Source organism: Carlito syrichta, unplaced genomic scaffold, assembly GCF_000164805.1.
Source record: "Carlito syrichta isolate Samal-C Ts95f unplaced genomic scaffold, Tarsius_syrichta-2.0.1 Scaffold47093, whole genome shotgun sequence".
Lineage (NCBI taxonomy): Eukaryota > Metazoa > Chordata > Mammalia > Primates > Tarsiidae > Carlito > Carlito syrichta.
The window spans coordinates 226,619-237,084 of NW_006991189.1; the positions used below are offsets into that span (position 1 = coordinate 226,619).

At 49.3% G+C, this 10,466-nt stretch overlaps 1 protein-coding gene across 1 annotated transcript in view; it reads right to left on the minus strand.

Annotated features, from left to right (window-relative positions):
- Window positions 1–3,789: 3,789 nt before the first annotated feature.
- The window catches only part of COL13A1 (collagen type XIII alpha 1 chain), a 134,808-nt gene continuing 128,131 nt past the window's right edge, over window positions 3,790–10,466 (minus strand). Inside the window, exons 37-39 of the mRNA XM_008048529.1 lie at window positions 10,153–10,239; window positions 6,124–6,162; window positions 3,790–4,245 (exon numbers count right to left, since the gene is read on the minus strand). Of these exons, the coding sequence (XP_008046720.1) occupies window positions 4,243–4,245; window positions 6,124–6,162; window positions 10,153–10,239 (129 nt within the window). The 3' untranslated portion in view covers window positions 3,790–4,242. The remainder of the gene's footprint in view (window positions 4,246–6,123; window positions 6,163–10,152; window positions 10,240–10,466) is intronic.

Below are 10,466 nucleotides of genomic sequence, written 5' to 3' on the forward strand. Positions count from 1 at the left end.
CAGCATAGAAACCAATGTGAGAAACAACCTCTATGACTGTTCTTGCCCTAAGGACTGCTGACCCTGTTCATCCTACTCCCATGTGGCATGGATGCCTCGGAGTTTTGTTATTCAGGGTTACAAAGCACATACATGCTGCACACAGTTTTGCAATCCCAACACCATGCATAAGACTATCACAGCCAAATAATTCTAGTGACAGGGACATGCAATGCTCCTGCATCCACAGTCCTCCCAGGAGCTGGCCTGCCTGTGGAGTTAGACAACTTCAGGGAGTCAGAGCTGGGGGTGGGGGGTGTGGAAGTCACCCATGAATAACTTCCTCATTTGGCATATGGGGAAACAGACCTGCAGTAAGCTGCGTGAGACCAGACAGTTAGTAAATGGTAGAGAAAAAACTAGAAGCTGAGTCTCTGGACTTGCTGGCCACTCAGTGCCCTACTACTCTTACTAGCTAGTGCTAAGCCTCCCTACCTCCATCCATCCCATCACAATCACAATCTGTCAGAGCTGAGATGGGGCGTGTAGGCAAGTGTGGAAGGGGCAACTTCTTCCTCTATCAAGATGGGGGTTTCCTTTGGTTCACATAGCTATGGCCACATAAGTCTCCAGCTTTGGGGAGGGTCATTATTTGGACCTAGATGACCCACGGGGCACTGATTTAGTCTTTGCCTGTGACCAGGTAGACAATGTCGGGCAACAATAGGTCTCGCTGTGCCAGAGCACAGGGCAGCAGGCACAGGATGGAGAGTGACCCACAGGAGACACTCAGCATCAGGGCCTTAGGGTTTACAAAGAACGTTCATCAATATGCCCAGTGGAGGAAAGATAGGTGCCTCTGGTTCCTGGGCAAGCAGTTCTTACCAGGAGATGCCGCAAAGCCCTAAAGGGGTGGGGGGGGGCGTGACTCTCAGCCCGACCTTTCCCCCGGGCCCTCTTGCAGTGTGCTTGCATCTCCCATTCCACGTCCTCCTGGCCTGCTGTGCATGAGTACAGACGCCCAGCCACCCTGCCAGTGTCTTGACCTTTGTCTTCCTACTTTTCACCTCCCTGCACTGTGTTTGACTCAGTGAAGACTCAGGTGGAGAGGCCTGGGGGCGGGGCCCAAAGTCAGAAGCCTGGGGTGCCTATCATGGCTTGGAATGGGGACCCATTCCTGGCGAGGAATATGGAGGCACCAACCATGTGGGAGACAACGTACTTACACACGGGGGGCCAGACCTCACTGGAACCCACTGGACAGGGCAATGTGGGCGCCGAACCAGGTTGATGGTTTCTTTTTTTCTGTGACCACCTAATGACTTGAGGTGACGTGGGCAGCTTGCCTTTCCCTGCCGCTGGGGCTTCCCTGCCATCACTGTCTCCTCTAAACTTGTTTTCCTTGACTCTGCCTTTTCAATTTCTCTTTACACATATTTCTGTTTTATATTATATTTTATATATTTGTAAGTGACTTTGATTCCTTTGTGGTATTAGCTGATGAGCAACCCCAGGACTTAAACAAAAGCGGTTTCTCTTTGCCTAAAGTTACACGAAGTATTGAGCTAACTCAGAATCCCAGTTTCTGGGATTGCACAGGCAATGTCTCTATTCTGAGATCATCAGTGAGTTGTAATTGCTCTGACCAGGGCCTGAAAGGGAATCGAACAGTGGCTTTAGAAGAACTGGGGTACATTCCAATTTCTCAGTACCTCACCTGCAGCGCGAGCAGGGTGGCTCTGAAGGGGGCGACACCATGCAGAGCCAGGATGACAGCAAATTCAAAAGGACATAGGATGCAGGCAGGGCCACATTATGACTTTTAGGGGCTCTGGGCACATTTCCCTCTGTGGGTTCTTTCTTCTATACAAAAAAATTTACGACTATACTGGTAGAAAGAAGAACATAATCCTGGCTGGATTCATTATTATATACTCCTTTTTTCTTCTGAATTAAAATATTTTTGTGGCCCCTAAAAGTACCATGGGCCTAGGCTCTGTGGCTGCTATGCCACTGATGGTGAAGTCGCCCTGGGCCTGGTCGTGAGACTCTGGCCCAGGTCAAGAAGCATCCCTGGGCTCAGGATTATTTGGAAAGTGTGACATCCTGGAATCTCCCTCGGTAGGAACGGCACCTCATGCCCCTGGAGGCAAGGGCCTGAGTGGCTCTATGCTTCTGCCTTGGGGAAGGAGACAGAGGAGCCCTCTTCATGTTCCTAGACATCAGCTCTTGTTTGATTACTTCACTTTTCAAATGAGGAAGTCAAGACTAAGAGGAAGACACTATCCGATTTCCAAAATAACTGAGGGCACATTTAGAGTAAGAGTGTCAGTACAGTCCTGGACCTGCGCCGCATGCAGTTCCATTGTCATAAGAGCTTGTGAGTGTAACCTCATCCCCACATGTGGCAGGGGTCTCACGAATATGAAGCCCACCAATCTAGAGTTTGTGTGACTATGTGTGAACACAGTCTGAGGGTGTCTCCCCTTGACCCGTCTATGAAGAAAGGATGTGTAAAGAAAATGTAAAATGTAAGCAAAATGAGCGGGGGGGGGTGTTTACACTACCAGAATAGTCTTCTATTTTCAAGACATTTAGAAGTACTGATGTATGCTGTCAAAAAGCTAACCATAAACCTGTATGCTACACTATAGAGGATGCTTACCTAGTCATTAAAATCGACTTTCTGAGACCTTTCCTAAGCAATGTGCTATGAATGGAAAGAAATAAAACCCTATTTCTTTTCTTTCTTCTTTTTTTGAGTCGGGATCTTGCTCTGTTGCCCAGGCTGGAGTGTGGTAGCATGAGCACGGCTCACCATAACCTTGACCACCTCGGCTCAGGGTATCCTTCTGCCTTAGACTTCTGAGTAGCTGGGACCACAAGCATGCACCACCATGCCTGACTAGTTTTCTAATTTTCTTGTAGTGACAAGGTCTCACTCACTATTTTGCTCAGGCTGGTCTTGAACTGCTGGGCTCAGTGATTGTCTTGCCTCAGCCCCCCAAAGTGCTGGAATTATAGACGTGAGCCACTGTGCCTGGCCCCAAATCTTATATCTTAAAAGAATAAAAACAGCTGGGCTCGGTGGCTCAGCCTGTAATCCCGCGCCTTTGGGAGGCTGAGGTGAGTGGATTGCCTGAGCCCGCGGGTTCAAGACCCGCCTGGGCAGCGAGACCTCATCTCTACAATAAATCAAAAAATCAGCCAGGCATGGTGGCACGTGCCTGTAATTCCGGCTACTCGGAAGGCTGAGGCGGAAGGATCGCCGGAGCCCAGTAAGTCGAGGCTGCGGTGGGGAGCGGCCACTGCACTCTAGTCTGGGGGACAGAGTAAGACTCCAACTCAAAAAAAAGAAAAAAAAAAAAGAATAACAACAGCTTCAGATTGGCCCAAAGTGGCCCAGATCTGTGAGTGTTTTCTGAATGTTCTTTGCTGGAATGGAATGAGAGATGAGGAAAAGCTCCTTCAACTGCTAGTTGTGAGTGGACCCATGTGCTCATCAGCAGTCGCTGGGACTGCAGCTCAGAAGAGGAACAACAAAAGAAAAGAAAACAAACAAAACCTACCCAAGCCCAAAAGCAATAGGACTGGCCCCTATGTAGCCCTGAGGGCCCTCAGCTCACTGAAACTCAAATGCTCAAACAGTAAGCACTGAAAAATAGGATCCATTACAATAGACGTTGCTCCCTCGCTCTGTTGGACTTCACATTTCAAAACTTTACTCCATGCTTCTGAGGACCCCTACTTCTGGGACTTCCTACTTTCTACAAGAAAGAATATATTTAATTTAATGATTAATCAGGATCATGAATGGCTATGTCTTTTTTTTTTAATAATGAAAATCCATAAGGGTTTTAAATATTCTTAGACACACCTAGCTTGGCAAACATCACAGACCTCGTGTTTATGTGAATTCACACATAAGCTAGCCAGCTGCTCGGTGCTGGCAGGCCCCCTTTGGCTCTGGGACACAATAATTTATTAAGCTTCAATACTTAATAAGTGTGCACAAATATCATGCAAACATTACAACAAACAAAAAGTGTATTAGAGACATAGACTTATACAAAACATCTTGTAAACAGAAGAGAGGAGGTCGATATTTTCTGTACAAAATATGCAGGTTTTTCTTTCCTTTTTTTTTTTTTTAATAATCTGTAAGAGGCATCATACTTCTGGCATTTTCAAAAAGTGAAAACTGTATAAAAATAAATATTCTATGTACAAACACACACATAGGCCAATCCAAGGTTAGAGGCGTCACTGCAAAACAAAAACAAAACGTTTGGTTAGTTTCAGTGGGTCTGCGGAGGTTTATTTCCCTTTTAGGAAAGGAGGCAGATCTTGCCCTGGGTTGGATGGGAATTCCGGGCAAGGGGACCGAGGGAACCCAAAGTCCCTAGATGGAAGAAACTGGGGGCTACTATAAGCTTTCCACCTTCCAGCAAATCCCCTTTGTGGTCACTAGAGGACACACTCTCTCTCTGCTGCCTTGGAGACCTAGCATTGAGAATCTCTGGTGTCCACAAACTGTCATGAGGCTCTCTAAGACACGGTAGCTATTCAAAGCAGCTGTTCTTCTCCAATTATGCCCAGTCATGTCTATCTCCTAACTATCAGCAGCAGCCTTGAAGAGGAATATCTTTTTCTTGGGGGCAAGCTGCTGGGGGTCTTACTCCATACGGGTCTAACCTGCTTTTGTGGTGCTTTAACTGGATCTAGGTGGAGCTCGACAAAAGGATGAGGCCCAGCTTGGACAGATTCTTGGGGAGGCACCTTTCTTGAGTGCTTTTCCTTCTTTGGTTAGGGGGCGCCTTAGGTACCTAGGCAGGTAAGTATTCAGCCTAGGCCTGATGTCTTGGTATCTCCCCTGCTTTTACCCAGTTCCGTGAACTAGTGAGATTTTGAGGGTCCCCATACAGGAGATCTTGTCATTTCATTGTAAATGTGCCTCTGCTGTCACTGGACTAGGACTGGATTTGCTGGGCACAGATTCTTGAACAGGTTGGGGTCTCCAGGTCAATTTTTTTTTTTTGAGTTGGAGTCCCACTCTGCTGCCCAGGCTGGAGTGCAGTGGCACACTCACAGCCACCTCGACCTGCTGGGTTCCGGTGATCCTTTTGCCTCAGTCTTCCAAGTAGCTGGAACTACAGGCGCACACTACCACGCCCGGCTAATTTTTTATTTACTGTAGAGATGAGGTCTCACCAAGTTGCCCAGGCTGGTCTCGAACCCGTGAACTCAGGCAATCCTCTCACCTCGGCCTCCCAAAGTGCTGGAATTATAGGCTGAGCCACTGAGCCCGGCCCTCCAGGTCTTTTATGAGGATGAACTAACTCCTGAGATGATGGTGGTGGAGGAGGGTTGGTGAGAAGACTGAGTGAGAGGCAAGGCAGAGGGAGGTGGTGAGGGGCAGCATGGTAGCTGCAGCCTTTGCCAGGGCCAAGGTGAAGGGGGATTCTGGATTGGCAAAAACCGATGACCCTTTTCAGGCTGGGGATCTTTGCACTTTGGGCAGCCACGGTTGCATGGGGTGTGCATGTTCAAGGACACAGCAGCCCTTTTGCATTAGAGTGCTTTAATGATGATGAAAACCAATAAGTGAAAACCCCTTGTTGGTAGGAACTCTGGAAACCCAGAAGAGATTGTGTAGAAGCACGAGGCTCTGACAGCTCAAGTTCAAGGGGAAGGGTTGAGTGGTGAGCAGAACAGTCCCTAGGAACACGTGAGTTTAGAGTTTAAGCAACTTAGATGACCTACATCTGGATAAATGCCATCATATGGCTTACAGGACCTCATACGAACCCTGTGAGAGCAGCCGGTTGACAGTTAATTTAAAAGCATGTTCTGGAACTCCTTGAAGGAAAGGCACAATACCAGTTGACCACACAAAGCATAAAAATGTCACCTGTGTGGCTACATGGAAATTCCACATAGGGCTGATGCCTTGAGAAGCATTTAAAAATGTTCTGTAAGTGCCTGCAGTGCTTGGGATATTGAATGGGCAACCTGCCCTGGAGATAGAACATTTTTTGACCTGTGTCTTGCTGCCTCATCTGTAGAAAGGCAAAATGGAAATTGTGGAAACTTTATGGCACTGGTGAGGTTGCAGCTCCAATGAGAACTGCTGGGAAGTCTTACCTTGTTCCAGCAGCCCTGGACTGGTAAACCATCTTCACCCTGAAGGGAGGAAGGAAGGCAGAGGGTTCAGACCCACTGCCATGGTCCATCAAGCAGTCAGGATAGGGGTCAAAAGGGTCACAAATATTTTGCCAGCTGATCGGGCTATGGCCCATCTATCCTTGCTTATTTCTTTTCTCTACTCCAGGTCAGAACCTCAAAAGGGGATGGGAAACAAAGCCAGTGTTTTCCCATTGGCTAAGGTCACATGTAGCTACAGTGTGAGGCCAAGGGAGGCTGTCCTAGCCTGTGGGATTGGCAAGCAGAGACGTCCTTGAGGTCACAGGAGAAGGGTTTCTGCTCTTGCCTGTGGAGTGCTGGATGCTCACAGGCAAGTCACTCAGCACTTGGGGGCCTCAGTTTCCTCCTCTGTAAACCTGAGCAAGGGCAGTTGCTGGAAGTGGCCTCCAGGGTCCTCCCATTCTCTTGTTTGTCTCTCCTGCTAGGCAGTGGGAGGAGGACAGCCAGACAGCCTTTCTCTCTGAGGATCAATACTGGAATGTGGGAGAGGGGAGCAAAGGGACAGGCAACCCCCACAGGTATTGTAACACAGCCCTTCAGCAAGAGGACAAGGGTTTCTGGTGCTGCCTTAGACATTGCTGGGCATTGAGGGGTAAGATGTAGCAGCAGGGCCTGTTGGTCTCCTTTACTGGTGGCAGCCATGGAGCACCCTTAGCCTCAGGATGTTCTGTCCACGGAAGCTTCTCAAGTCTTCTGGGCCCTAATACCTCTCTGGCATACCCTGGGGGGAAATCTAGAAATTTAGAGACAAGGTGGTGTGGTTGAGGCTGAGCCAAGGTCCAACTTTCAGTCCAAGTCTACTAGAAAGGTAGCCCGGATTCTAGAATTCCAGGCTCCGGGGCAGAGAAAGAGATGGACACAGGGCTTCAGGGACTGGGGACAGTGCTCAGTTCTGGGGAGGTTGTTGAGTAGGAGTCCAACTCCCTCCACCCATGCCAGGCAACTTAATGTCTCATCCCCTGGCATTCAGCAGGTGCTGGCCCTAGCATGGAGGCTAAAGAAGTCTAGTTCTCTTGTAGCAAAAATCGTGATCTGTAGCCCCCACCATCCCCAAGTCCATAGTAACACAGTACACATTGATATGGGAAAATGTCATTTTGCATGAAGGGTCAGATAAGGGCTGGCCTTCATTTTCCCCTCTGGATCAGGAAGGGGGAAGTGGTGCATTCCACGGTTTCATGATGGCACTCTGTCCCCTTCCGCAGCCCTCCACAGTGCAGCACACTTCACACGGATTCTGGAAGGGAGAGGATTCTCCGCCGGCCAGAGTGGCATTCCCATTGGCACATGGATGGTGGCAGGGGGTGGGGCAGGGAGAGAATAGAGAGTAGTGGGTGGTGGGGAGCAGGGAGGCCAAGGCTGCTGCCAGCAGGGCTGAAGGTGTTCAGATGGTGGAAGGGGACAGTGGCTGAGTGAAGACCTGGCAGGTGATTAACGGAGGTGCTCTGAAGGGACTGGGAATTCCAGTTAAGAAGGTGCCGTTCATGCTGCGTGCTTGGGAACAGTAAGACAGGGGGCATGCAACCCGGGAGCATGCAACCCGGCCTGCTGGTTTTATGTTCTTCTTTCGTAGCATAGGCTGCTCCTAAAAAGTCCCTAGTGCCCTTCAGTGGGCCCATGGTCACCTCTTAGGATGACACAGTATATTTTCTTATGCCTTTTTCTGTTGTGTTCAAAGAGAATTCCTGCGTGATCCTCCACAGCAGGGATGTGAGGCCTGAAATTCTCATCTGACTATGACTGGCATGAAACTAGCTCAGGGACTCCAAATTCGCTGGGGAAATTTAGGGAGAGCAGTAACCTCTTCAGCCAGCCCTCTGGGAGTGCAGCGTCATCTTCTGCTTTTGCAGCAAGTTAAGAGGATAGGTGTGGAGGCCTAGAATGTTCCCACCCAGAAAGGGACTAGGCTATGGAAACAAACTGCTACTGCCTAGCCCCGGACATGCTTGGAAGAGGGGTTAGCTGTCTCCCTGCTTCCTCCTTAACTATGTCCTTGACCTTGTCATCCTTACCACACTCATCGGTATCTGACCGTGAAAGAAAGGGACACAAAGGAGGGTCTGGCAATGTCATCTGGGACTTAAGCAAAAAAGTGCAAACCCTTTAAGATCTAAAAACCTGATCTTGGACCATCCCCTGGTTCTGATGGTGTAGTCCGGGCAGTGACCTAGGACCCAACCTGGAAGATATAGGTGGAGTGGCTCTGTCCTCCACTTTGATTCTAAAACTTCTCAGTCTATCCCATGTCTATAAGCAGGCACATCCATCCCCACCACCACCACTCTAGTCTTGAGGTGGAGGGGGCAGGGGGCATGGCACCAACTCAGGCATCTTGTTCAAATGTTTTGCTAGTGCATTTGGAACTAATTGCCTGGCATGAAGGAAAAGGAGTCACAGTTTTGAGAACCTATCCAGATTCCTAGTTTTATCTCTGGTGGCAGATTTCTCTAGAAGCAGTTTGAAAATGAGTGTCGGATGCAGCCAAAGCCAACTTCAAGGGAGTGGGGAAGAGCGGCTCACATCAGGGTGATGTGCTTTAGAAGTATTTGCCGCAGGAAGCCAAGAACACATCCCGGTAAACGTTGCATGCAAGAGAGCGAGGCTGGGAGCCACAGGGGCAGTAGCCAAGGCAGAGCGACAGAGCGACCCCTGCTGTCTACAAGGTGAAGAAGCAGGACGTGGAGACGGGAAGGATGAAGCAGAAACCTGGAGGGCAGCTGCGGGGGCATGCAGCACAAACTGCACACGTGGGGGAGAGCCCCAATCGGCCAGGCAGGCAAAGGGGGAGATGCCATACCAATGGGCACGGGGCATCCAGTCCGTCCAGCCCTGGTAACCCCGGTTCCCCTTTCTCTCCTTTAAAACCTCGGTGTCCCTGTTCACAAAACCAACCGCATTGATTATTTAGGTCAAGGTTGGCCAGCTCGTCCTACCCTGGCAAAGATGCAGGACCCCTGAGGCACCTACAGAGAGGGGCTAAGTCCCAGTTGCTCTCCTGTCCCCATGTCCAGTTTCTCTCTTTGAACTCTGCAGAGTTCAGCGTTAAGAGTGTACAACCAGCCCCCCTCCAGTGATTTCCTTCTCTCTTGACAGACTCACTTGGAGTGAACACAAAGAAATTTCAACTTTAGTGCATCTTACATTCCGGAACCTTCACGTGGATTGAAAAGGCACTGGAGAAGCCTGACAGATGTGCCCCCAAATCATTGATTGTTGACTTTTGGGGAGCAAGGCTTCCTGTGGAGTGTCTGTCCACTGATTCTGGTCTGCAGTTTTTTTTTTTTAAGAGATGAGGTTTCACTATGCTGCCCAGGCTGGTCTCAAACTCCTGGGCTTAAGCGATCCTCTCACCTCTGCCTCCCAAAGTGCTGGGATTACAGGCGTGAGCCATCACACCCGGCTACTCTGCAGCTTTAAAGGTCTTGGCTGGATGGGTGGGGAGTGTCAGGAGGTTGCATTTGAAGCCCCCCATCTGGTCTCATCTGCCCAGTTGTGAGCACCTGTGGCGCTCAGGAGACTCTAACTCTGGTGTCCTGCATCCTGACCGAGTGAGGATTCAGACAGCTTGAACTGCTGGCCCACAGAGGGGGCCCCGAAACGAAGAAGGCAAACCTGTGGCTCACAAATGCTATATTGGCTTCCAAGGCCATCCTGGAACTAAACGCCGAGGCCTTCTCCGAAAATCCTTTTCCTTTCCTCACGGTTTTCTTTACTTCCACACATCAATTGTTCTGAGTCTTCAAAGGAAAAGGATTCAAAGGAGAGGGATTTAGCCAGAATTACTTGCAGCTGTGGTTTTAAGGCCAAACCAACAGCAGGCGGAATTTCACCGGTCAAATGAACAGATAGGTTTTGGTAGCATCAGTGTAGTCATCTGGTTCACATCTTAGTTTATTTGCCTTCTTTGTTTCTGACTTGCAAACCTCATGGAAAAACCCAGAACAATGCACGTGATAAACAAAGACATACCAACGGGCAGGGGGCATCTAATCCAGGCGCTCCTTGGTCTCCCTTATCCCCTTTAGGCCCTCTAGAGCCTTTCTTCCCCCTCTCCCCCTGTAAATAATGGTTTAGTCCAAGAAAAAAAAAAAACATCAAAACTTCAGAATCATCCATGTGTTAAGGTTAGAGACAGAAAAAGAAAATTAAAGAGGAAAAACCAAATTCTCTTAATTAGGTTATTCTCCCCAGTAGGATTTGGGGTCAATACCCATCTCCTCCCCTAAGTGCCTGGGAATTTGTTAAGGGGGGTGGGGAGGGCGCAGAGAGGAAAGTGGGGCCGG